Source organism: Pteropus medius, unplaced genomic scaffold (genome assembly GCF_902729225.1).
Source record: "Pteropus medius unplaced genomic scaffold, Ma_sr-lr_union100, whole genome shotgun sequence".
NCBI classification, from domain to species: Eukaryota; Metazoa; Chordata; class Mammalia; order Chiroptera; family Pteropodidae; genus Pteropus; species Pteropus medius.
The window spans coordinates 1,080,947-1,105,642 of NW_024341895.1; the positions used below are offsets into that span (position 1 = coordinate 1,080,947).

Here is a 24,696-nt window from a genome sequence, read left to right on the forward strand (position 1 = left end):
TTTAGCCACCCTAGTGGGGGTGAAGCAGTACCTCGTCGTGGTTTGCATTTGCGTTTCCCTGACGTCTAACAGCTGGTTAATCTTTGAATGCACGCTCATGTCTGATCTTGGGTCTGCCCCATCCTGGAGAAGATGGTGGGCAGGTGTTCTTTGCACCTGTACCAGTTTCATGTGCGTGCGTGCGTGCGTGTGTGTGTGTGTGTGTGAGAGAGAGAGAGAGAGAGAGAGAGAGAGAGAGAGAGAGAGACAGACAGACAGACAGACAGACAGACACAGAGGAAAAGAGGGAGAAGGAGGGAGGGAGAGAGAGAGAATTAATAGAGCGTGAGCTCAGGCTTCAGAAGCCCTGATCTGTGGCTGAATCTAAGCCGTATGTTGCCAAATAAAAGACGTGACACCCAGTTAAACTTGAATTTCATAGAAACCATGAATAATTTAAAAAGATAAGTATATCCCAAACATTGCACGGGATATATTTATCCTAAAAAAGTACTTCTTGCTTATCTGGAATTCAAATTCTTATTTGCCAGATCTGGCAACCCTGCCTGCTACCAGTGGGCTATGTGCCCTTGGGTGCCTGGCTCTGTCTCTCTGAGGTCCAGGTTTCCCATCTGTGGGGTGGGGATGGGGCTCGTTCAGAGGCATCAATGGCTCAGTGCCTGTAGAGACCTCTGTATGTGGATGCTGCTGATGTGACCGCAGCCGGGAGCTTCAGTCTGGGCTTGGGTGGCACTAGTGTATGGGACTGGAACTGGTGTCCATAGCCTCTCTGAGCTGCCTCCCAGCTTCCTAGTGAGTGAGTGAGTGAGTGAGTGTGTATGTGTTTTCTCTTGATTTAGTCTAATCTGTATGGAATGTGACCCAGGAACATTGATGCTTTGTTTTCCCCAATTTTTTGCCTTTTTTTTTTTTTTTCCTAATTAGTGCTTCTTTTGCAAGTCATTCGCAGGGTACATTTTTAAGAGGATTTACTACTATTCTCTAGAACAATCTGTTTGCCTCAAAGATATTGGGGGAAGGTTTAATGTCTTGGCATAGCATAAGTAGTGGTTGTGTACTTAGCCGTATAGTCCAGGTCTGTGGGTTGTGTGTATATGTTTGTGTGTGTGCGTGTTGACAAGGAGAAGCTGTCTGATGAGTTTGATTCTGATGCATGTTGAGAATAAGGGGCATGAGAAAAGGAGAAAGATCCAAATAGATATATGGAGGAAAGGAAATCAGAGGAGGCTGCCGGGAGGAGATGGCATTTGAACTGGCTCTTGAAGGATAATGGGCTGGATTGAGAAATAGGGAGCTAAGGTATAAAGGGCTTTGATAGCAAAGAGGAGGAGGGCTCCCCTATACAATACAGTAGCCATTAGCCTCATGTATCTATTTGCATTTAAATTAACTAAAGTGAGGTTAAATATTCAGTTCCTCAGTCTTTTTAGCCACATTGAGAGTCACAAATGGCTGGTGGCTCTCAGAGTGGGTAGTGAAGATATAGAACATTTCCGTCATTGCAGAAAGTTCTGTTGAACAGCATTGGACGAGGGCAAGGGTGGCCAAACTACAGCTCGAGGGCAGCACTCTGGCCTGCTCCCTATTTTTGTAAATAAAGTTTTATTGGAACGCAGCCGCATCCGCTCATTCACATATTGTCTCTGGATGCTTTCGAGCTGTAATGGCAGAGTGGCGTAGTCTCACTGCAGACTGACCACAAAGCTGAAAATATTATCTGTGCCTTTATAAAAAATGTTTGCCCACACTTGGTCTAAGGGAATGAAGGCACAGAGCCTAGAGATGACTGTGATATGTTTGGGAGAAATAAACAACAAAAGAGCTGACATTAATGAGCACCTACTATGTGCGAGGCACTGCTCGCAGGCCTGTCCTGCGTTATTATACCCATGAGACAACACAGTGCGTTGGAGATGTGTGAGTGGTGGCCAGACCTGTCTAGCGTGGTGTGGGGCGGAGCGGGGGAGGTGGCGAAACTTGAGGGCAGCGAGAGGAAAGTGCAGGTCACGGGGGGCCATGGCGGGCATCGGAGCCCGGGAGGGACCACCTGCGGGAGAATGGGTGCACTGGATGTTTGTGAAGGAGAGATCAGGCTCGCCGGGAGGCCTTTGCCACGCCCAGGTAAAAGGTAACGAGGCCTTGGTTGCCTGCCTGGAAGGGAGGCAAGTTGAGAAGGAGAGTCAATGAGGTATGAAAATTGACAAACAGATTCAGCCGTCCTTGCCCCATTGCTGATGTGGGCACCTTGATCCCCATAAATCCATTTCCTGAAGATCTTCAGTGTTGACTCGGGGGAGGGCTTGGCTCTCCTGTCCGCTTCTGCACCTGCCGCATTACTCAATCCCCTGTAATCTCAGCGTCTCCATCACGTCACGTTGCCTGCAATGATGGGAAGACTTCTAGCAGGTGCTGCCAAAGGAGTTATTTTCCTTGCCTTTCGAAAATGATTACTTAGGCACAGACGCTTTACAGGAAAAGCCACTCGCCAGGGTTGGCTATGGAATTGGCGAGTCTCAGTGCAGAATGAAACGTGGGGCCCCTTGCTCAGAAATGATGAAGGGTTTCAAGATGGATGGAAGAGCTTTCAGTCAAGGGCAGGGCCCTTCTGGGCAGGTTTGGGACTCAGATCGCGTGCCCACGAACCTGGCCCTGCCGCTGATTCTCATCACCCATCCGTGGCGTGTTTGCTCACCTGCCACGCTCTCTGTCTCTTTTCACTTCTAGTGTGTCCCGGCATGGATATCCGGAACAACCTCACGAGGCTGCACGAGCTGGCCAACTGCTCGGTCATCGAAGGACATTTGCAGATACTGTTGATGTTCAAAACGAGGCCTGAGGACTTCCGAGACCTCAGTTTCCCCAAACTCATCATGATCACTGATTACTTGCTGCTGTTCCGGGTCTATGGGCTGGAGAGCCTGAAGGACCTGTTCCCCAACCTCACGGTCATCCGGGGCTCCCGTCTCTTCTTCAACTACGCGCTGGTCATCTTCGAGATGGTTCACCTGAAGGAGCTTGGCCTCTACAGCCTGATGAACATTACCCGGGGCTCTGTCCGCATTGAGAAGAATAATGAGCTCTGTTACCTGGCCACCATCGACTGGTCACGCATCTTGGATTCGGTGGAGGATAATTACATCGTGCTGAACAAGGACGACAACGAGGAGTGTGGGGACATCTGTCCAGGCACTGCGAAGGGCAAGACCAACTGCCCTGCCACCGTCATCAACGGGCAGTTTGTGGAGCGGTGTTGGACTCACAGCCATTGCCAGAAAGGTACGTGGCATGTGCGGGGTTCTAAGGTATCTCTCGTGTCTTGTTTGTTAGAGAAGCCGGAGGAATTCCCTAGACCAGGAGGCGGCAAACCTTTTCTGCAAATGCTCAGATATTAAGTACTTTAGGCTTTGCGGGCTGTGCAGTGTCTGTCACAACTACTCAGCGTTGCCATTGGAGCGGGAAGGAAGCCACCGGCAGCACATAAACGAGTATGCGTGGCTTTGTTTCGATAAACTTTATTTACAAAACCAAATGGTGTGCTGGACAGAATGTTCTTCTTGCTTGAGAGAGAGGTAGGCGTGGACGAGTATAGACTTAGTTGTAGAAAATACAAACTTATTCCTTACCTGATTATAGAAATAACATTGCTCATGGTAGATGTTTGGAAAAAAAAAATGCACAGAGGAAAAAAAAGCAAAGCAGCAATCCTTATTCTACACTTTTGGCGGGGGTCTTTCTTCTAGTGGTTCTATTGTGTTTTTAGTTTCCTTGTCGTTGGACATTAGATTCTTTCCAGTTTTTACAAAGAAGAGGACGGACATTTGGGGGTCAGAGCTCTATTGAGCATTTGTTTCTTTAAGCCTTGCTTTTCTAGAAGTGAAATTTCTGGGTCAAAGGTTCTGGATCCCGATTGCCAAATTGCTCTCCGGAAACGTCCTACCAGCCAGTGCTCCTCCTAGCCTTGGCTGAGAGGGAACACCTTGGGCAGCTCTGAGTGTTGTTTGGAAAGTCTTTCATAATTCATGGGAGGGAGGAGCCGATGTGTTGTCACTGTTCTATTTGCATTTCTTTGATTGCTATCGGGGTTGAACCTTTTAAAACATGTTTATTTATCATTTGGGTTTTCCTGTTCGTATCCTTCGTCCGTTTTTCTTTTGGGACGTTAGTGTTTTTTGAAATATTAATCCGTATGCAGTTTTCACAGATGAAGGCTATTAACCCTTTGCCAGTTGTGTTTTCGGACATTTTTGTTCAAATGCTCTAGATGTCAGTTGCCAGAGAAGCTTTACATATTTATGGAGTTTAGAGCTGGATTTCTGCGTGCTTCTCATGTTATTTTATGCTTAGGGAGTGCCTTTCGATCCATAAAATGAATGTTCCCCCCCAAATTTTCTATTTCAGTTTTCGTTTGTTATCGGTAACCAAATTCATCCTGGACATTTGGGATATATTTGTGTGTGCGATTCAAAGGGGTGTCCATTTCCCCCCAAATAACAAGTCGGGGTCTCAGTGCCGTTTATTGTAGCCATCTGCCCCGTCGTTGTTGATTTGGGTTCCGGGTCTGGGAATCCGTAAAGACATCTGTCTTTCCTTGCGTCACGGCTGTTGCTGTTCTAATCAGTGTAGTTTTATAATGTTTTGATATCCAGGGAGGCAGTTTCCACACAGACTTGTTGCTTGTTTATTATCTTATTGAATTTTTCATACGTTGTGAAATGCCCTGGGAAGAATTAGTGAACATGAGATCAAGGTGGAAGAAAGTGAGTGGATGGGTTAAGGGTTATATCACAAAAGACAAGGGAAGGGAGAAAGGAGGGTTTTCTCACCTGAGCCTAAAGCTACCAGGAAGCCGTGCAGGGTGAGTAGAATCCGTGGAGTTGCCCGTGAGGACTCCATCGGAGCCACAGATGTTGGAGGCAGGAAACATCTGTGAGATGGGGAGAGAGTTGAGAGAGTGGGGACCACACCTCCCCTGAGGGGTTGGGCCGTGAGGGGAAAGAGAACCTGGAGGTTTGTGGGTGGGGGAGGGGACGGTGGTTATCGTATTGTGGAAAAATCTTGAGAATGTTGGTAGGTCAGGGACAGAGAAAAGCTAACCTACAGCTGCAAAGGGAGCCCTGGTATCCTTACTTTAGAGACCAGAGAGGTTACTTAACTTGCCTGAGGCCACACAGCTAATAAAAGACAGCTGGGGTTTACACCAAGTCGGAGGCACACACACAAAAAACATGTATGCTTTTTTCGGAGGGTGTCCCCTCTGTTTAGAAATGGGAGAGCCACTTCTAGATGGGGCGTCAGGGAAAACAGTGAACTCTTGTTCCAAGGCTGAGTTCTCCAAATTTAGGAGCTTGTTTGAAATGCTCCGGGCTCATGCATCTTGGGATATAATTTAAGACATTCTTCTGTGATTTATTTCTGTATCTGCTTTAGTCAAAATATCCAGGACAGTGTTATCTGCAAATGTCCCTGAGTTTCCAGCAGTTTTGTTTTGTTTTGTTTTGTTTTTAATTTTTCGCTCTTGTGAATGAGGCTTGCTTTCCCAGAACTCGGGGTTTTGTCACTAGGGAGGGGGCCGCTCTGCACGTCTTGCTGCGACCGACACTTGCTGGGGAACGGGGTTCCTGGCATCTGGCATCAGCGTCAGCTGCTCCTGGTGTGGAACCCATGGTGGGGTCCCCTAGGTGAGACATTGTCCTGTCCTGGTAACAGATGTCAACAACTGATTGTTCTTTGAATCCCTGTCTGTTGAGTACAACTCAGCTCTGGCTTTTTAAAAAATAATTTTTCTTGTGTTAAAGTACACGTAAAACTTACGTGTACTTACATTTCGACCACGTTTAAGTGTACAGTTCAGCGGCATTAAGTACATTCACGCCGTCATGCAACCGTCACTGCCTTTTATTTCCAGAACGTTTCCATCTTCCCAAACTGAAAACTGTGTCCCCGTTACTCACCCTGCACCGCCTCCCCGAGCCCGACCCCCACCATCCACTTCATCTCTGCGGATTTGACTGCTTCCTCCAGGGACCTCCTAGGCGTGAGATCACCCAGTGTTTGTCCTTTCGTGTCTGGCTTATTTCACCGAGCATGACATCCTCGGGGTTCTCTGTGTTGTAGTGCACTACAGAATTCCTTCCTATTAAAGGCCGGATCCTGGTCCACGCCTCGCTCATCCGCGCATCCGTGCGGGGCCCTTGGGCTGCTGCCACGGGGCAGCCTCTGTGATTGACGCCGCGGCGGACGTGGCCGTGCGTCTCCAGCTTTTCGCACGCTTACCGCACCTCGTCGGCGGTGACTTTAGAAGTCGTGTCTACCATCGTATGGGGATTTGGGATGCGAAGCAGACTGGATGAGCCTTTAGAGGGTACTCTCCTGTCTGAGGAGACCAGTACAGACCTGCGAAAACTACCTCGAATCCTCTCAAAAGCCTCCCCATGGTCATTGGCCTCTTCTTGCATGTTTGCCAGGCTCTGGAAGCTGCTGGGGACTGGTCGGCATTTGGGACGAAGGTGTTGGGTTGTTCTGTGGACCCAGTTTAAGCATTCTGTGGACCCAGTTTAAGCATTCTCTACAATGTCCCTTCTTGTACCTGTCCCCCGGACAGTGATGCTTTGGGGCAGAGAGAGCAAAGGAAAGTCCTGAGTGGTGAAGGTAATTAAGGGAAAAAAGTCACTGTGGTGTGTGCTGGAGATGCTTCCTCTCTGTTACCTGTTGTGGATTTAGGCCGAGGAGGCCAGAGAAGCCAGAAGCGGGGAGCCCCGGATGTGTAGAGAGGTGACGGAGTCTGTGAGCTGGGTCACGAAGTGTGTTTACTGAGAGACGACTATGTGCCAGGTGTTGGGGTCCTTGGGACTTCAGGAGGGGCCTCCTTGGAGAGGACCTTCTCGTGGCAAATACAGACTTTGAATACATGACCGAGTACCCACGTGGGGAGAGTTACAGAGGGAGAACTCTGGGGCTGAAAGCATGGTGGGAGCCCAAAACTAGTCTTTGGGGTCAGAGGATGTCCCCCCGCCCCCCACAACTTGGTGTGTTTTAAGGCTCCTACATTGGCCTTGCTGGACCCGCTCCAAAGTGGCTGCAGAATTGTTCGGAGTCTGGCAGAATTGCCTTGGAGTCTCCTTTAGCCACCCACGGGTCATGAGCTGGATCGAGCCTCAGTTTCCTGGTCAGAAAAATGGAGGGTAATTACAGGAGCTGTTTGTTAGGGTTGTGGTTTGGGGGTTAAATGAGGTAGGTAAGAGGTGCACCTTGCCCAGTGCCTAGCCCTCTGTGAGAGTTCTAGAAGCTTCTCAGGAGTGCCATGGGTCTACCACTCTTTTCGGGCAGATAGGCTGCTGGGTGAATACCTGCCAAGTGTTGGCTACATCTCTGACTTTGATCTGGGGGAAGGCAGAGGGGAGCCCACTGTATGATGAGGGTTGGGTGCCGGACCTACAGCCCCAGAGCAAGACCACTCTGCTCACCTGGTGCCTCAGCTTCTGGTGCTCTGAAGACCCCAAGGTCTGGGCTTTTGGGGGGACCAGGAACCACAGCTGCTGTAGCCAAACCCACTGGCATTTTTTTTTCTGGGAGGCTACCCCACCTGCCCGCTGCCAGTCAGAGGGGTGGGTGAGGCCAGGGCATGCTGTGTGCCAGAAAGCTGGTTGGCGATGCCACATACAGACATCAGCAAGAAAGCGGAGGCAGGAGGCTGAGGGGGCAGGTTTTGCATTTCTCTCCCTGAGTATGCATTTCCATTTGTGTTTCGGAGAATCTGAAAGTTGGGGTGATCTTATTTACATTAAACGTTAAATATTTAAATGCATGCATGCTCTGGAAGGGTTTGCTTTTAGGCAGGAGGTTTAGCTTCATATTGAAACTTTTCTTCCATGTTTTAACTCTGCCTTTGGTATTTTAATAATCAGTCTCCTTGGCAGCCAGTGCTTATTTTGTGCAGAGCACTATTTATGCTACTGCATTGAGTCCTCCCAGCAATGCCTTGCTACAGGTGAAGCCACAGAGGCCCCAAGAAATTAAGCCACGTGCTCTGGGGCACATCCCTATTGAGTGCTAGAGATGGGATTCAAACTCAAAACCCTGATATTCTGGCTCAGAATTTGAGCTCTTAACCATTGTGCTTTCTGGCGCTCGTCATGGAAAGCTGATGATCATGGAAAGCAGAGATCAAAGAACTCGTGGGGAAGGTTGCATCCCCTAGAATTTGCCCCTGCTAGCATTCTGGCTGCTTCTCTTAGAGCCCTTCTCATCCCGTCTTAAGTTAGCTGCCTCCTCCATCAGCCTAGATTCTCTCGAATGTGGGACTGTGGCGTTTATTGCTGTGTCCCCAGCACCTGTCATGTAGATAAGCAGTGACATCTTTGAGCACTCATGACCGGCTGCTGTTTATTGAGCACTTACTGTGTGCTAAGAATCTGACAGCTTATGAGAGAAGGTTGCTACCATTTTACAGAGGAGAACACTGAGGCTTAAAGAGTAATTAAGAACCTTACCCTGGGAAATGGTTTGACCTCAGGCTTATCTGGTGCCCTTGACCAGAGGTCAGCAAACTATGCCTGTGGTTCAAATCTAGCCTGCCGGCCATTTTTGTATGGCCTGTGAGCCAGGAATGCTTTTTATACTCCAAAAAGGTGGTGGGGAGCGGCAGGGGGTCGGAGGGGGGCATCTAAAGGATAATATCTTGCGAGAGGTGAAAACGAGAGGAAATGAACATTTCCGTGTCCCTAAATCAAGTTTCATTGGCACATAGCCATGCTTGTTTGCGTACTCATTTAAATACTGCCTGGGCTGCCTGTGCTGTGAGGGGAGAGCTGGGTGGTTTGGACAGGGCTGGACGGCCTTTCACAAGGAACAAACGCTGACCCCTGTTCTTGGCTCTGTGCCTTATAAAGATGAGGCTGGCGCTTGGGGGCAGAGGCTGTTTTCAGAGGAGGTTGGGAGCACCACAGCATCAGGCCAGCACGGTCCCCCTGCCCCTTGCTGGCACCGAGGGCGCTACCAAGGGTAGGATGTCAGCCTTGGTCCTTGGGAGCTTTTGGTTTAGCTGGGGGACTTAGAGGGCAGGGAACGAACCATTCAAGGCAGCCCGACCAGCAGGAGCTGTCACAAGACAAGGTAGGCCCCCCTTCTCCATGTGAGTCATTGGGCCGGTGGCTCTAGATACGTCTGGAGCCAGAGCACCTGGAAATCATGATGTTCTCTAGATAACGTCGCAGAATATCGATAAATTAAATTCCTTTGTGGCTATGTCACTTAGTCCCTGCAGAACATAGGCGTGTTCACGTGGGTACCGGACGGTAATAATAATTTTTAAAAGGACAGTAGATTGTGTAACACGATGGGCCACGTGCGTTTTTCATTCATATTTATTCCTTTTTGTACTGTTACGGACCTTTAAAAAATCTAGGGCAGAATTAAAAGCACCGTACCGAAAATATTCTACGGTCATTGTAATTTCTTTGTCACTAAAATGATTGGAATTTTTCAGATGACTTTTAGTTGTGGAGATGGTTGGGTTTTGTAGCAAGAAGGATGTGCTCTGCAGAGTACGTTTCTGAACCCCTCCCCACACCCGTGCCCCCACAAGGGCGATAAGTTGCCACTGGCATTTGTAGAAGGGTGGAGATGGTTCCAGCCTGGAGTGGTTAAGAAGATGCGGTCTGGTTTGGGCAGCAGTGCTGCTTAGAAAGCGAGTAAGAGGGGAGGGTGTTCCCAGTGGGCGGGAAGGCGGTGACAGAGACAGAGGTCTTTTGTGGACGAGAGCGAAGCAGCTGTCTCATGCCGTGAAGAGGGGCCTGGCCCCGCACATGCGCCGAATGGCAGAGGGCGCCCTGGAGAGGTCGTGGAGGCTACACCGGGCTGTGTTTAGGACGGGCTGTGCCGAGTCAGGTATATTGCTAGGACCCCAAAGTCCTCTTGTCAGGTCGGGGAGAAAGTCAAATAAATGTAAAGTTATAAGCCAGATAGGCACGTGTAGCTCGAGGATGCTCTGAAGGAAGGTCGACCAGCTGGCCACATGGGCCTCCTGGAGACAGTACTGTCCATATCTTTAGTACTGGAGACCCAGACTTAACTGTTTTAACAAGAGCCCAGCTGCTTAGAGGGGCTTAGGGATACCAATTTAGCTACCTTTTTGCCTCGAGAAATGAATTGGCCCGATGGTTTGGGAGAAGGCGAGGAAGAGTTAAATACATCACTATGGGAAGGTGGCTGTCTGTCTGGTGACTGGTTTGACGAGTTTTTCTTTTTCTCCCTCCTACTTGACAAAATTCATTGACCAGTTATTTCCTACCTACCTTGGCACTGGACCCTTTGTCAGAATTAAAATCTGTTCTTTGTGACTGAACCCCTGAAATGTCCCAGGGGGTCCCGGGGACCTCGGCTGCTGTCAGGCTGGGTGCCCAGGTGCTCCCTGCGGTCAGCCCTTTGCTCTCCAGGCACCAGCACCTGACAGAACGTTCTCTTTCCCAGGAAAGACGCCCGATGTGCGTGCTGGGATTTCAAAGCTGTATCCCTTACTTCCCCTCTCCTCTCCTTCCTCTCTCTCCTGGCCCCTGCCCCTCCCTGCCGCCCCCCTTCTCCCAGCCCCTCCCACCCCCACATGTCAGGCTTAGAGTCTGTGGTGGCTCAGGCCAGATGACTGCCCGTCCCTGGAATAAATAATGTGGATGGTGGGAAACAAACAAACGAGTTGCTTTCCTTTGCCCCCTTGGTCTGCCATGGGTGGGGCCGTGGGAGTAGCCGCAGATCCGTCTCCTTTCCTCCACCTCCCGGTTTGGGAAGTGGACCAGCCTCGAACCACAAGACACAGAGGCAAGGGATGGAGCATCGTTGTCAAACTGGCACTGGGGGGCCCTGGCGGATAAAACCCCGTGATCCTCACGTGCCTGAGGGTTTTGGGTAAAGGATCATTGCTTCTGGTTCTGTCCCTCAAAGAGGGTCTTGGGTCTTTAATGATGGCAACAGTCTAGAAAGGGGGCTTTAACTGCGGGGTATATCCAAGTGCTCGCCTGTGGAGGAAACTGTTGTCATTGGAAGGCGTGAGAAGAACAGGGTTTCAGGGGCTGGCACCCCATGTTGTTTATCGATGACCTGCCATGCTCGTCCGAGGGCAAACAGGACTCCTGTCACAGGCTCCCTCGTTCATGGTGACGGAGGTTAAAAGTTGTCACATCTGCAAAGCAATACCATGTTTTTTTTTTTTAATTGTAGCAAAATGCACATAAGATTTACCATGAGTAACATTTAGTACATTCGCGGGCTGTGCATCCGTCACCACTGTCTAGTTCTAGAACATTTCATCGCTTCACAAAGAAATCCTGTCCCCATTAGCAGTCCCCTCCCCTCCCACCAGCCCCTGTCTCTGGATTTACCTGTTCTGAGTGTTTCCTATAAATGGAATCACATACTATGGACTTTTACGTCCTGGCTTCTTTCACTGCACATGAGGTCCAGGTTCATCCACATTGTAGCAACGTATAAGGACTTCATTTCCTTTTATTGCTGAAGAACATTCCACGGTGTGGATATATATATGTGTCTTGTCTATCCCTGTACCAACCGATGGACGTTTGAGTTGTTTCTGCCTTTTGGCTCTTGCGAATAGCACTTGCGCAGACGTTCGCGACATAGCTTTGGTTTGAATAGTTATTTTCAATTCTCTTGCGGGGATGTATCTAGGAGTGGAATTGCTGGGTCATTTGGTAATTCTGTTTCTATGTGTAACGTATTGAGTCAAGGTTTCTTTTCTTTTTCCTTTTGCTTTTGGTTTATTATTATTATTATTTTTTTATCAAAGAATATAGATGTACAAAACCACGCCGAACAAATGTGTAGCCTAATGAATTACTCTAAGGTGAACAGTGTCATAGCACCCACCTTGGCTGAGAAATAGCGCTGTGCCAGTAACACCTCCCCCCCTTCAGAAGCCCTTCTGTGGGCCCCATCCCAGTCACAGCCCTCTCGGCCCCCCAGAGTCATCACTGTCCAGTGTTTTCTACTGGCCATTCCTCCTTTCCATATAGTTTTATCACTCAAGTGAATCTCTAGACAATATAGTTTAGTCTTGCCATTAAAAAAATTGATATGTCTCTTTGGATCGATAGCTCTGATTGCCAGCTGGGGGTGATTTTGGATGCCCAGGGGACATCTGGCAATGTCTAAAGACATTTTCGGTTGTCACGACTTGGGGGTGGTGTTACTGGCATCAAGTGGGCATGGGCGGGGCCAGGGGTGCCACTCACCCCTGTGCAATGCAGAGGAAGCCCTCACATCAAGTGCGATCCAGCTCCGAACGTCACAGTGCCGAGGGCGAGGACTCTGGTCTGCGGGCCCCCTCTGCATCTCTTTTCCTTCCTTCCGCTCTCCCTGTTGGAGATCTGGGCTGGTTGGCCTGGGGCATGTCCCCCAGCCTGAGTGTCACTGAGTGCACTCTCCTGGCACAGTTCAGCATGGCCCTCTGTTCCCCGGACCGAGACCCAGGGTCAGACCTCGGCTCTGTCTCTTTCGGTGGCCTTTATTTATTAACACGTGCCACCCCCAGCCCAGTGGTATTTGCAGTCAGCTACGTTCAGGGCTGATTATTCTGCTGCCTCTTCCCCCCACATGGTTAGGTGGTGCTGGGCCCCTGGGCTTTGTTTTTCTTTTGGAAAATCTGCAAATTTTGCTGTGCCGTACGACGGGACCCACGGGCCTCCCTTTTTAGTTTATGATAAACAAGGCACGGGCTGAACTTCATAACGAAACTCTGTGTTCTTTACAAAGGCAAGTTTTGCTGAGCAAATTATTTTTATCCAGCATGAGGTATGAGGGTGATTTTTAAAGGAATTTTACAAGGGCGAGGAAAAAAAAACAAAACACACAAGAAGCCGATCTTAAGATTTATAGTTGTAGGGAAGACAGAGTGGGCAGCTGACCTCGAGACACATGACAGAGGCAAACAATGGACGGATGTCCCATGGGGGGGATGAGCCCGATGAAGAAAGAAGTTGGAGAGCTGTCTTAAAGACGCTCACGTGGTTCAGAGGAGGACATAATTCTTCCCAGACTTCCTTCACGGTTTTGGAAGGATGCCTCTGAAAGAGACCCGTAAGCACTGCTCGCCTTGATTTGGGGATCTCTGGCCATCGGGAGCATTATATTTACAAGGACGTAATGGGGATTGCCAGTAACAACAGCGGACATTTGGTAGAATGGGAACTAGGAGTTGGGGGACATGAGGAAGTAAAGGACATGTGGGCCCCTTGGCCCTGACTTCTTGGAAGGAGGGATGAAGAAAGCTAAAGTCGACCCAGGTCATAGGAGTTACAAATTCAGAATCAAAGAAGTCAGAAAAAGACATTGATTGTTTCCCTCTTGACCCAAAGTGCAAACGTTGCCCACACAGAGGCAAACATACTTCTAAGTTTTTCCCGACTCAGTGAGAGAGATCTTGGAAAGAGTCTTGTCAGCCTGGAATGGCCGACGGCAGTCACTTCTTTGGGACCTGTTCTTGCTAACCGAGTAAGTGCGAAATGGCACGGGCTGTCTATTTATTTTATCTTAGGGGACATTCGGGTATTTCTAGAGGGCTTGCCTAGGTTTGGGGGCAACTTTCCCCTCGCATTTTACAGCTTCCAATGACCCCTTCTCTGGGACGGGTGGATGGGAGTTAGGACGTTGAGGGCCCCGCCTTTGATGGAGGTGTAAAACCAACTTGGTGACATTCTAGAGCTGGGCCATCCAATACGGTGGCCCCACTAGCCACGCGTGGCTCAACTGAACTGAAACGAAGTAAAACCAAACATTTGTTCTTTGGGCGTGCACAGGCGAACATTCCCACTGCTGCAGGAGGCTCTGTCGGGAGGCTCTGCTCCAGCATTTCATTTCGTGGTCGGAGATCGCTCTGTGATCAGACACACCGGGGCTGGAATCCTGCGTCTGGGCCGTGACCTGGGACACGTTGTCCACCTCTTCTCAGCCTCCGTTTCGTCACTATAATGAGGAAATTGTAAAGGAGACGGTCTTAAAGTGTTTTCTCAACTTTCAGCTGATATCCCTTTTTTGATAAAAATGAAAATCCCGTTTCTCGTCTCCACGTTGAGTTTGACTTTTTTCTCTTTAGATGTAAAATGGAACCGTGAATGTTTTTCAACCTCTGTAGCCCCTGGAGAGAGTCTGGAATAGAGGAAGGGGTGGCTTAGGGGAGCTGAGCACCGCCAGGAGGCTGTTGTGGCCGCATCTGAGTGAAAACAGGGGAACGCAAGGGCGAGGTGTGCTGACCGGGGCTGAGTGTCGTCATGCCTGTGGGTGACCGAGGAGGAGGAATGTGTCAACTCCTTCCTAGCTTCCCCTCTCTCTCTGGGGGACTTTGAAGAACTAGCCTTCTGCTTTATGGCATCAGCAGAATGAATGATGGGGTGCGGGCCGAGAGGAAGGAACTGAAGGAGGGGACCGCAGCCCGAGTTTGTCTTCCCGGCTTGGCGCTGGGCGTCTCAAGTTAACTCGTGATTGCTGGTAATGGGAATCTGCTCAGACCAACTTAAACCACTGGAGGGCAGTTTATGGGGAGGAAATAGGGCCTTCTCTTGGAATTTGTATCAGCTAGCTTTTGCTGTGTAACAGACCACCCGGAAACACAATGGCTTTACGCACTGTCGTTTGTTTTGCTCATGACTCTGTAGGTTAGCTGGGCATTTTCTGGACTGGACTCACCAGGTGACCACAGACACCGGCCCGGCCCTCTCCCGGGTCTGGGGTCAGCTGGTGGGATGCTGCTGGCTGGATGAGGCAGCGTGGCCTCACTCCCAGGGCTGGCACGTGGTGCTGGCCGTCAGCCGCGATGCTCTGGTTTTCCTCTCTGTGGCTGCTTATCCCGCAGGAGGCTAGTTGGACTTGTCTCACAGGACCGTTTCGAGGCAGCAAAAGATCAACCTCAGTGCACAAATGCTTTTCTCTGTGTGCGTCCAGTGTCCCATTGGTCAAAGCAAGTCACGTGGCTAAGGCAAGCTTGAAGGAAGAGGGAGAATATAGACGCCACCTGCTGATTGGAGGGGAAGGATTGAGGCCAGCTCCCCCAGAACCAGCGCAGTGGGAATCAGGAAACATCTCTACCGAGAGCTCGATCCAACACCCAAGACTGAGCGGTGTGACCGAGAACCTAAAATGACTTTCCTGAGTAGTTATTTAATTTCCTGAATTCCGGTTACTGAAAAATCAATTCCTTTCCCAAAGACTCTTGATGTTTTCTTTATCATTTATTAAATTCAACCAAAAACCATGGTCTGCTTCCCGATTATCAGTTCTATTTTTCATCCGTTATCCCAGTACCATGCTGATTTAGTTATAGATTTTGGACCTGTTTTCTTATACTGTTTCAAAGTGTTCATTTTTCTTGTTGAACTTAAGAATCTCCATATCTGCCTCCTCCAGCACACATAAAACCCACTGAGATTTTGATGAATGTATTAAATCTGTACATTAATTTGAGAAATCAATACCTTCCTATTTTTCCTTTGCACACAGGCATGTGATCAGTTTCTCCATTTGTTCAGATCTTTTCATGTTGTGCTTTTAAAAATATTGATTCCATCTGTTTCCTGTTAGGATGATTCTTGATTCTTATATCGCAGAGTTTTTGTTGTTAGTTTTTTGCTATAAGCGTATGTCTGCTGAATCCACATCCCTTAGTGAAATTGATTGGTAGGCTTTACATATTTTAAATCATTGTGTGCAGTTTTATTTTCTACATTTTGATCATTAAAGAAATCCTGTCTAAATGTTGTACATCTCATTTCAGTTTTAAATTTTATTCTATTGACAAGGGCTCCGAGATTCATATTAAATATTTAACAATGGTATTACCGGACATCCATGTTTAATAGATTTCCTAATATAAAATCATCCTTGCTTCCCTGTGGTAAACCCTACTCGGGTGTGATGAATTATTTTCTTAGCATAACGTTGAATTTGATTTGCTGGGTTTGCTTTATGGTTTTTTTTTATTTTTTTTTTATTTTTTTTTGATTTTTGCCTTCTGTGTTCATGAGTGAAATTGTGCTGTGTTTTTGGTCTGTTTGATTTTGCAATCTCTTCATTAGGTTTTATTATCTGATAATCTAGCCACATAAAGTGAACTGGGCAAGTTTCCATTTTAAATGTTTTAGAATTATGGCAGCAACACTTCCTTGAAAAACCGATTTTTTGTTGGAAAAATCGTATGGTGCTCTAACCTTTCGGGGAGGTGATTCTTTGATGACTTTGAAAATTTTATACAAGGTTGTTAGAGCACTCATCTTAAAAAATTTTAACCTCTGATAAAATCTTTTAAAGTCAACTTTCATGATTTGTATTTTCTTAGCCACTGTTGAGATTTTCAGGGTAAATAACTGCTATTATGCTTGCTCTAATCCTGTCAACATAGTCTCCTTTATGTCTATTTGGATTTGTCAGTTTTAACTTATTTTTTTCAGAAGAGCAGATCTTAGACTTATTTATCAATTCTTTCCCTCTACAATTCATTGGTCTGTTGTAATCATAATTCTTTCTATTTTCAGATTATTCTGAGCCATGCTCAACCCGCTGCCCCCACCCCTGGTGCGAGATGTTTACCAGACACTAGTCCTTTTTGGAAAAAATTAGGGAATGAATGAATGAATGAATGAATGAATTTAATACCATTCTTTTAATACAATGAGAGCTTGTGAGGCCATGAATTCACCACTGAGCATGGCTTTGGTTGCCCTCGTGAGTTTGGAGTATGTAATATTCTTCATTGTTTCTAAGGAGTTTGTGAAGACAATTTTGATTTGTTATTTTTGATAGTTGTTATCATGAAAGCTGCTATTGAGTGCCTACGTTCCTTCAATCACTTTATATAAATTATCTCACTTAATCTTCATAGCCACCCTAGAAATTATCCTTGTTTAACAGCCTATTTTAAAAGCGGATGAAACCAGCCTCCAAAAGAGGCTAAGTGACTTGCCCCAAGGTCGCACAGATAGTGGGGTGGGGGTGGGGGTTGGACTGGAATTTAGACCATGATCTGTTTTGATTCTAAACCATGTGCCCTTTTGACTACGCTACACTGCCTCTCCACTCGAGTGAGTTTTAATCACTAGTTGTTAGGGTTTAAAAAAATTAACTGTTTATTTTAATGGGTTGTCTCAATCTCCAAGTTGATGGGGCTTAAAAAAAATTAACTTGTCATGACCGGTGGAGTTTCTGCATTTTATAATTGCTTATGGCTTCTTGGTAGCTGAGCGACTGTTCAATCGGCTTCTGTACGTGTCGCGTGGAAGCTGGAAGAGGCGGTGAATTTTGAGTCAGCTCAGAAATGTGCATTTCCACGAGGAAAACTTCCCCTGGGAAGTTTGTGTGAAAATAAAGGCTTAACTTCGCTGGCAAATGTCTCTGCCCCATCAGAGTTCGGGGTTGTTTCTGGAGAGTTCTTAACTCCACGCTTGCTCTGCTGTCTCAGCTGCCCCGCCTCCTGAGACAGCTGGAACTGAGTTTTGCAAACGCACTTTCTCTCTCCCTCCTTCATCATGTGCTTATGGTTTTATGACGCTGGCTCAGAAGAGTGAGGGCCGGGCCGGGGTGGGGACTTGACTTGCCTTTTGGCCGTTGGTTCTATTTCTGGGTCTTGCTCTCAGCGTGAAGATGCTGCAAGCCAGTGTGACTTGTTGTGACGTAATCTGGTTAAATCTTTCCTTTAAATTGGGCTGTGATTCATCTTTATTTTTATGGGGCTATATCATGTTAGAAGTATTACAGTAGGAGTTTTTGTTTGAAATCCAATAAAGGTTTGAATCTGGCATCTGGAGTCTGTGTTCCTTCTATTTTTTTATTGTTCATGACTGAGAGTGGCGTTGTGGGGGGGAATGGGTTTGGAGATCGTGCTAACGAACCTCATTTTCTCTGCCTTGGCTGCAGCGGGAGGCTGAGAGTGAGTTGTGGATCCTCAGGGGAGTCCTCCCCTGCGTTTCTGTCCCGTTCCTTTTATTTTCATGGACCTAAACAAAGCTTCTGAGATGCAGTATGCAAATGTGTTCAGAGTTACAGTTTTACATCATAAATTTTGTCTTATTTAACATAAGAATCATAGGTTAAAATTTTTCAAAAATTAAATAGCGAACACAGAAAGAACAAACTGGACAAGGACGATTTGTTTTCTAAAGTAATTAACAATGAAAAAATTGTTAATTTTTCCTTATATTGGTATGGAATAAAAGTCACCATTTTTTCCACATCTTTCTCCCAGATTAATAATGGCAGACTTTTAAGTTTGGGTCCGAGTGTATATCTCGGACGTCGAAGTGTATATCACTGTGGCCTTGACCTGCACCTTCTCGCTCACTAACAAAGTTGGCCATCTTTTAATATGTTTATTGACCATGCGTATTGTCTCTTGTAGCCTTTCCTCTTTTAAACATAATGAGTTTAGGCTGGGTTCCTCAACCACAACACTGCTGACATTTGCGCTGAATAATCCCTTGTCAGGGGGCCTGTCGTGTGCATCGTAGGGTGTTGAGCAGCATCCGTGGCCTCCGCCCGCTAGATGCCGGTGGCACCCTCAAGTTGTGGCGACCCAGTCTGTCTCCAGACTTCCTTGCCAAAAGTCCCCTGTTTGAGAACTACCACCCTCATTACCTTTACCAGTTCAAAAAATAGCACTTTGCCAATTTCCACTTGAGCCGCTGTCCAGTCGTAGCTCCTGTCACTCCCCTCAAATTAACCACCGTCCTGACTTTTATATTCGTTACCGCCTGGCATTTCTCTATGGTTTTATGACCCAGAGTTGCATCCTGAGACACATAGGGTAATTTTGACCATTTTAGACACCTTTATTATGTCTTTAAAATGCATTTTCATGTCATAAGTTATCTGTGTTTATTTCAGAAAAATATAGATAAAAGGAAAACTATCGTATTACCCTAAAGTCCATCCCCCAGGGACCTTGACTTTTTAATTTTGATATGAAATCTTCCATAATTATCCTCGCAAACATATATATATACACACATATACATATGTGTTTGCGAGGATAATTATATATATATATATGTGTGTGTGTGTATATATATATATCAGTTGGCATCCTATTGTGCATTAAAGAAAACCATGAAGTTCTACGAGACCAAATAATACCTAGGTTGCAATCCACTTTTTTTTTTCTCTTAGACCTACTAAGATTCTTTCCATGTAGATATGAATCACACTTTTAACTCCTGTATTGGTGGACATTTTGAGGTTATTTCTAATTTATCGTTGGCATGAAAGAACGCCATGACAAAAATTTAGATGATTTATTTTTGTTTACTGTCCTGATTGTTTTCAATTTCTGTTTTCCCTAGATTTAGTGAGACATAATTTACAAACAATAAAAGACACACATTCAAAGAGTATGGTTTGAAGAGTTTTGACAGAAGTAGATACTCATGTAACTACCACCCCAATCAAGATATAAACACTTTCCATCACCCTGAAAGGTCTCTGGTTCCCACCCGACCAGTCCCCCGACGCCAGGCTAACTCGGCTTGTTCTGAAGCACACCCCCGATCTGCAGCCCTGCCCTTTTGTACAGATGCTCTTCACCATTCCTTTGGACCCGCCCAAGGCCCACTCCCTCCGCCTTTCTACCTTCCCTTCCAATGCACTGCAATGTCATGTAGATCCTTCCTCGTGGGTGTTCAGAGACTTTCATTTTCTTCTGGATGGAATTAGATTTGGATACAGAATCTGCCTCATCCTGGCACCTCTCGTTCTGGGTGCTCACTCCATGCTGGATACTATTCTTAGAGCTTTTGATGTAGCGATACGTTTCATTTTGTGGATGGGTAGGTTCTGCTGTTATTTTCATTCTACAGATGGAGAAACGGAGCACAGAGACAAAGTAGCTTCCCCAGGATCACACAGCCCCTCCTTGGACTCATCCTTCTTACCTCTGTGCTCTGCTGGTTCTAACACTTCTGAGATCTTGGGCGAGTGAATAGCTGAATGTCCACGACCCTGTGTCCCCATCTGTAAAATGGGGTAGTGGCACCTCCGTAAGCTTGTTGGTAAGGTCAGTTGGTAATGTGAGTGATGCCCAGCAGTTAGTTTCTAAGCCCTTGGTTCCCCATTTGAAGCATCTCGCCGTCGGAAAGCTTCGTGTCCCACCTGCCTTCACTCGGTTCCAGCTCCTAATACGTCCATTAGACGGTCCGCGAGCATTTGTTTCTGCTTTTAGCATCAGTTTCTTTCTGCGTTTCATCTGCAGGGCAATTCCCAGTGGTCACCCCTTTCAGCTAGTTTGCGCTGGGGACTGGCTCGACTCTCCTCTGCAGTCCCTCCCCACAAGCCCTTTTGGAGCTGGGCCCTCCATGGGCACCCACGAGTGTTGGGGTGAACTGGCAACTGAACCTTTTCCCATTCAGGGCACTGATTGAGGTAGGTCAGACCTTGATTCTGTGTGTTAATCTTAGAAGGTAACTTAATGCGTTAACTTTATTTCCTCCTGTTTTATAAGACTGCTCTCCTGTGATTATTGGTGCTTTTGGGATTGGAAGGATTTTACAGGATTTGGAGTCAGAAGGGAAAACACGGCCACAGGATTCGGAACTCCAACATGTATTTGATCCTTACTGTGTGCTCAGAAGCAGTCGGATCCTCACGACAACCCTCTGGGGGAAAGACTTCAGTTTTCCCATTTTATAGATGAGAAAACTGAGGCTTGCAGAGGGTCGCCGGCCCAGTTGCAGCTTCTGGAGCCACTCCATGCCGTGTGGAGTGTGCCTACCACGTGTGACGCCTGGTGGCAACATTCTCCCACCGTGAGCGCCAGCGAGCGCCTCCTTCTGTGTCCCCTGCCCACGGCTGTTCCCTGCCAGACCTGCAGGGTTGTTTCGGGAGTCAGTCGAGACGTGGTGTGAGGCTGCTTTGTCAGCGCCGTGAAATCCTGTGCAAAGGCAGGCAGTAACCCAGCAGGGCTCCTATCCTCATGCCTCATGTCCTTTCCTTTTTTCATAGAGGAAAGTGTGGTTTGTGTCGCCTCTCCCTGAGGTGGAGGTGGCAGGAGCTGAGAGTGGGCGTCCTGGACTCTGGACACTGTGGCGTGACGGATTGTGCCCTGTGGCGTGTTGGGCCTGTCTGTGTGTCCCGCAAAGGGGCTGATCGAGCAGGACTCTGATGCTGAGGAGCCTCGTAGCTCGGGCTCGGGGTTGGGATGTCCTGGGGAGGCCGGGCCCAGCTACTCTACCATCTGCCTGGGGCTCTCCCAGGGGGATTCTTCAAGCCCTCGGCTGGGTGCCGTTATCCAATGCACCTCCACCTTGCTCTCCCCGTGCCCTGGGGTCCTCACTGAGAAAATTCAGAGCAACAGAGCTAGGAAGGTGGCAGAGCAAATGTCCAATGGCCTCGGGTAGGGCCGCTGTAACAAAATACCTCCGATTGGGAGGCTTAAACAACAGACATTTATTTCTCACAGTTCTGGAGGCTGTTAAGTCCAAGATCAAGGTGCCGGCAGATTTGGTTCCTGGTGAGAGCCTGCTTTCTGGCCTATAAGATGGGCCACCTGTCGCTGTGCCTCACCTGGCATTTTCTCCGTGTCTGCTCCTGAGGAAGGATCTCTCTCTCTCTCTCTCTTCTATGAGGGCACTGATCCCATCCTGAGCGCCCCACCCTCAAGACCTCATCTAAGCCATTCACCTCCCGGAGGCCTCATCTCCAAACACCATCGCACTGGTGTGAGCCCCATAATGGGCTTCAACACACGAATTTTGAGGCGATACAAACATTTAGCTCATCACATGGCAGGTGATAGTCTCATTTGGATAGTGACTTGATGCCAAGGCTTCGAGGAAGCAACATGGGAGCAATCCAAGTGTCCACTGATGGATGAATGGATAACACAGTGTTATCTGTGCAATGGGATATTATTCAGCCTTAACAAGGAGGGGATTCTGATGCTTGCTGCAACACGGATGACCCTTGAGGACCTTATGCTTAGTGAAATAAGCCAGATGTAGAAGGACAAATACTGTGTGATCCATCCACATGAGGTCCCCAGAGGAGTCAGAATCATAGAGACGGAAAGCAGCTGGTGGGAGCCAGGGGCTGAGGGAGGGGGATGGAGAGTTAGTGTTTAATGGGGACAGAGTGTCAGTTTGGGAAGGTGATAAAGTTCTGGAGACGGATGGTGGCGATGGCTGCACAACAGTGTGAATGTGCTTCTTGCCACTGAGCTGCGCACTCAAAAAATGGTTAAGATGGTCAATTTTATGTTATGTGTATTTTACCACAGTTTAAAAAAAAGCACCCATTTTAAGTGTACAGCTGAGTGAGTTTTGACTGACAGGTCTTGCGCACAGGTCTAACGGGTGTAACCGCCACCACGACCAGAATGGAGGCCGTTTCCGTCACCTCCAGAGATCCTGCCTGCTTGTGGCTGTCACTCCCACCCGCCCACGCAGTCACCTTCTGCTGCCTGCTACTATAGATTATAGTTTTGCCTTTTCCAGCAGAAACGCAGGTGAATGGAATCGGACGACATGGCTGGCTTCTTTCGTCCAGCATCACGATCTGAGAGTCATGTGTGTTTCTGCTTTTATTGACAGCGGATCCCCTTTTAAAGCTGCTGAGGAGTACTTAGAGTGTGGACACACGGTATTTTGTATTTACCCGTTGAAGGACATTTGGGTTGTGAAAACTGAAACGTTTTGGGCTGTTCCGCACAAACCTGCCGTGAACATTTGTGTACGGCGAGCCTTTGCGAGGACTCGCGCTGTCATTTCTCTTGGCTGCACGTGTCGCGGTGACCCGGATGTTTGGGAACTCGCCAGACGGTTTTCCTAAGTGGTTGCACCACCTCAGCTTCCACCAGCAGCGTGCCGAGGGCCAGCTGCTCACCTCCGCGTCGGCGCGTGGCACTGCAGCCATTCTAGTGGGTGTGGCCTGGTGTTTCGCTCCAGCTCTAATCTGCTTTTGTTTGATGACGTGTGATGTCACACGTCTTTGGGAGTCTGTCTCTCTTTTATGGAGTGAATGTTAAAATCCTTTGCCTGTTTTTCTTTCTTTTTTTTTTATTCTGGGGATTTTGTCTTGTTGTTTATACCTTTTGGAATCAGGAATGTTGTCAGAAAGAGGTATTGTGAGTATTTTCTCCCATTTAGTGGCTTCATTTTTTCATTTTTCTTGACCATCTTTTGAAGAGTCGCTATTTTTAACAGGGTGAGGCTATTAATTTAATTGGCTCCAAGTTGTGGCTCTGAGAATTTTCCAGAAGCTCTAGCCCGAGACACACAGACATTTGCAGAATTTTATTCTCTTTTTTGTTCATTAATAGACTTAATTTTTTAGACCAGTCTGAGGTTTACAGAAAACTTGAGTAGAAAGTAAAAAATATTTTCATGTAGTCCTTCATTTTCTTCAACAGTTTCCCCTATTATTAAAAATTTTATTAGTGTGGTTTGTTATAACCGATGAGCCAATATTGGTACAATATTAAAACCAAAGTCCACAGCTGACATTAGGGCTTGCTCACTGTGTCGTATGTGCTCTGGGTTTTGACAAATGGGCAATGGCACGTACCCACTGCTACAGTCACACGTTCTCTGTGCTCCATCTAGTCATCCCTCCCTCCTCCCACAATTTTATTTTTATTTTTTGGGGGGATATATAATTGACGTATGAGATTATGTTAGTTTCAGCTACACTGCTTTCAGATATACAGCAGTATTATTAACTGTAGTCACCATGATATACACGGCATCCTCAGGACTTATTTATTTTGTAACTGGAAATTTGTGCCTTTGACTCCCCCTTCACCCATTTTGTCCACCTCGCCCCTGACCCCACCTCTGGCAGCTATCAATCTGTTCTTATGGCAAACCTCGTAAGTGTTTTTTTTTTTTTTCTTTTTTAAGATTCCATATATAAGTGAAGTCATATGGTATTTGTCTTTCTCTGTCTGACTTTTTTCACTTAGCATAATACCCACTAGGTCCATCTATGCTGTTGCAACAGGCAGGATCTCTTTCTTTTTTATGGCTGAATAATATTCCATTACTTATATCTATACATATATACATCGCATTTCTTTATCCGTTCATCCATTGACGGACACTTAGGTCACTTAGTTGTTTCCGCGTCTTGGCTTCTGTGAACAGTGCTGCAGTGGAATTGGGGGTGCAGGTGTCTTTTCCAGTTAGTGTTTTCGTTTCCTTCGGATAAATACCCAGCAGTGGAATTGCCGGATCACATGATAGTTCTTTTTAAAATTTTTTGAGAAATCTCCCTGAATTTAATCCTTTAGAGTAGTAGAAATCCTCTTTCATGTGTGAGAGTTTGGATCAAAGATTTTAGGGTGCTTTTTCAGCTCTAAGTACAAGGAGTCAGAATTTAAGTTCGACGCTGCCTTTGAAGAGAGAGAAGCACACTGCAGTGTGCCGACCTCCTCGGGGTCTTTTGAGGGTGTTTTGAAAAGCTGGAGGTTGACCCTTGCCTTGTTTCCAGACTGTTGCGGGGGTTAAAGTTCAGTAAGTGAGGCCGAGGCAGAGTCAGGGCTGACCGATCAAGAGGGACGATCCGATTCTGGCTCGCGCTCTCACAAACATCTGTGAAAAATCTATTTTCAGAAATATTATAAAGAAGGGAGTGAAAAAAAAAACCAAAAAACCCAAACCCTCGTTTTCATGATTTGAACATATGAAAGCGAGTATCTTGAAGCCTTATCCTTAGGTCCTG

General features: G+C 47.2%; 1 protein-coding gene across 4 annotated transcripts in view; it reads left to right on the top strand.

Annotated features, from left to right (window-relative positions):
• Positions 1-24,696, top strand: part of INSR (insulin receptor) — a 115,432-nt gene that overhangs the window by 10,755 nt on the left and 79,981 nt on the right. For all 4 annotated transcript variants that reach the window (XM_039858272.1, XM_039858281.1, XM_039858298.1 and 1 more), the window contains exon 2: positions 2,725-3,276. In XM_039858272.1, the coding sequence (XP_039714206.1) occupies positions 2,725-3,276 (552 nt within the window). The remainder of the gene's footprint in view (positions 1-2,724; positions 3,277-24,696) is intronic.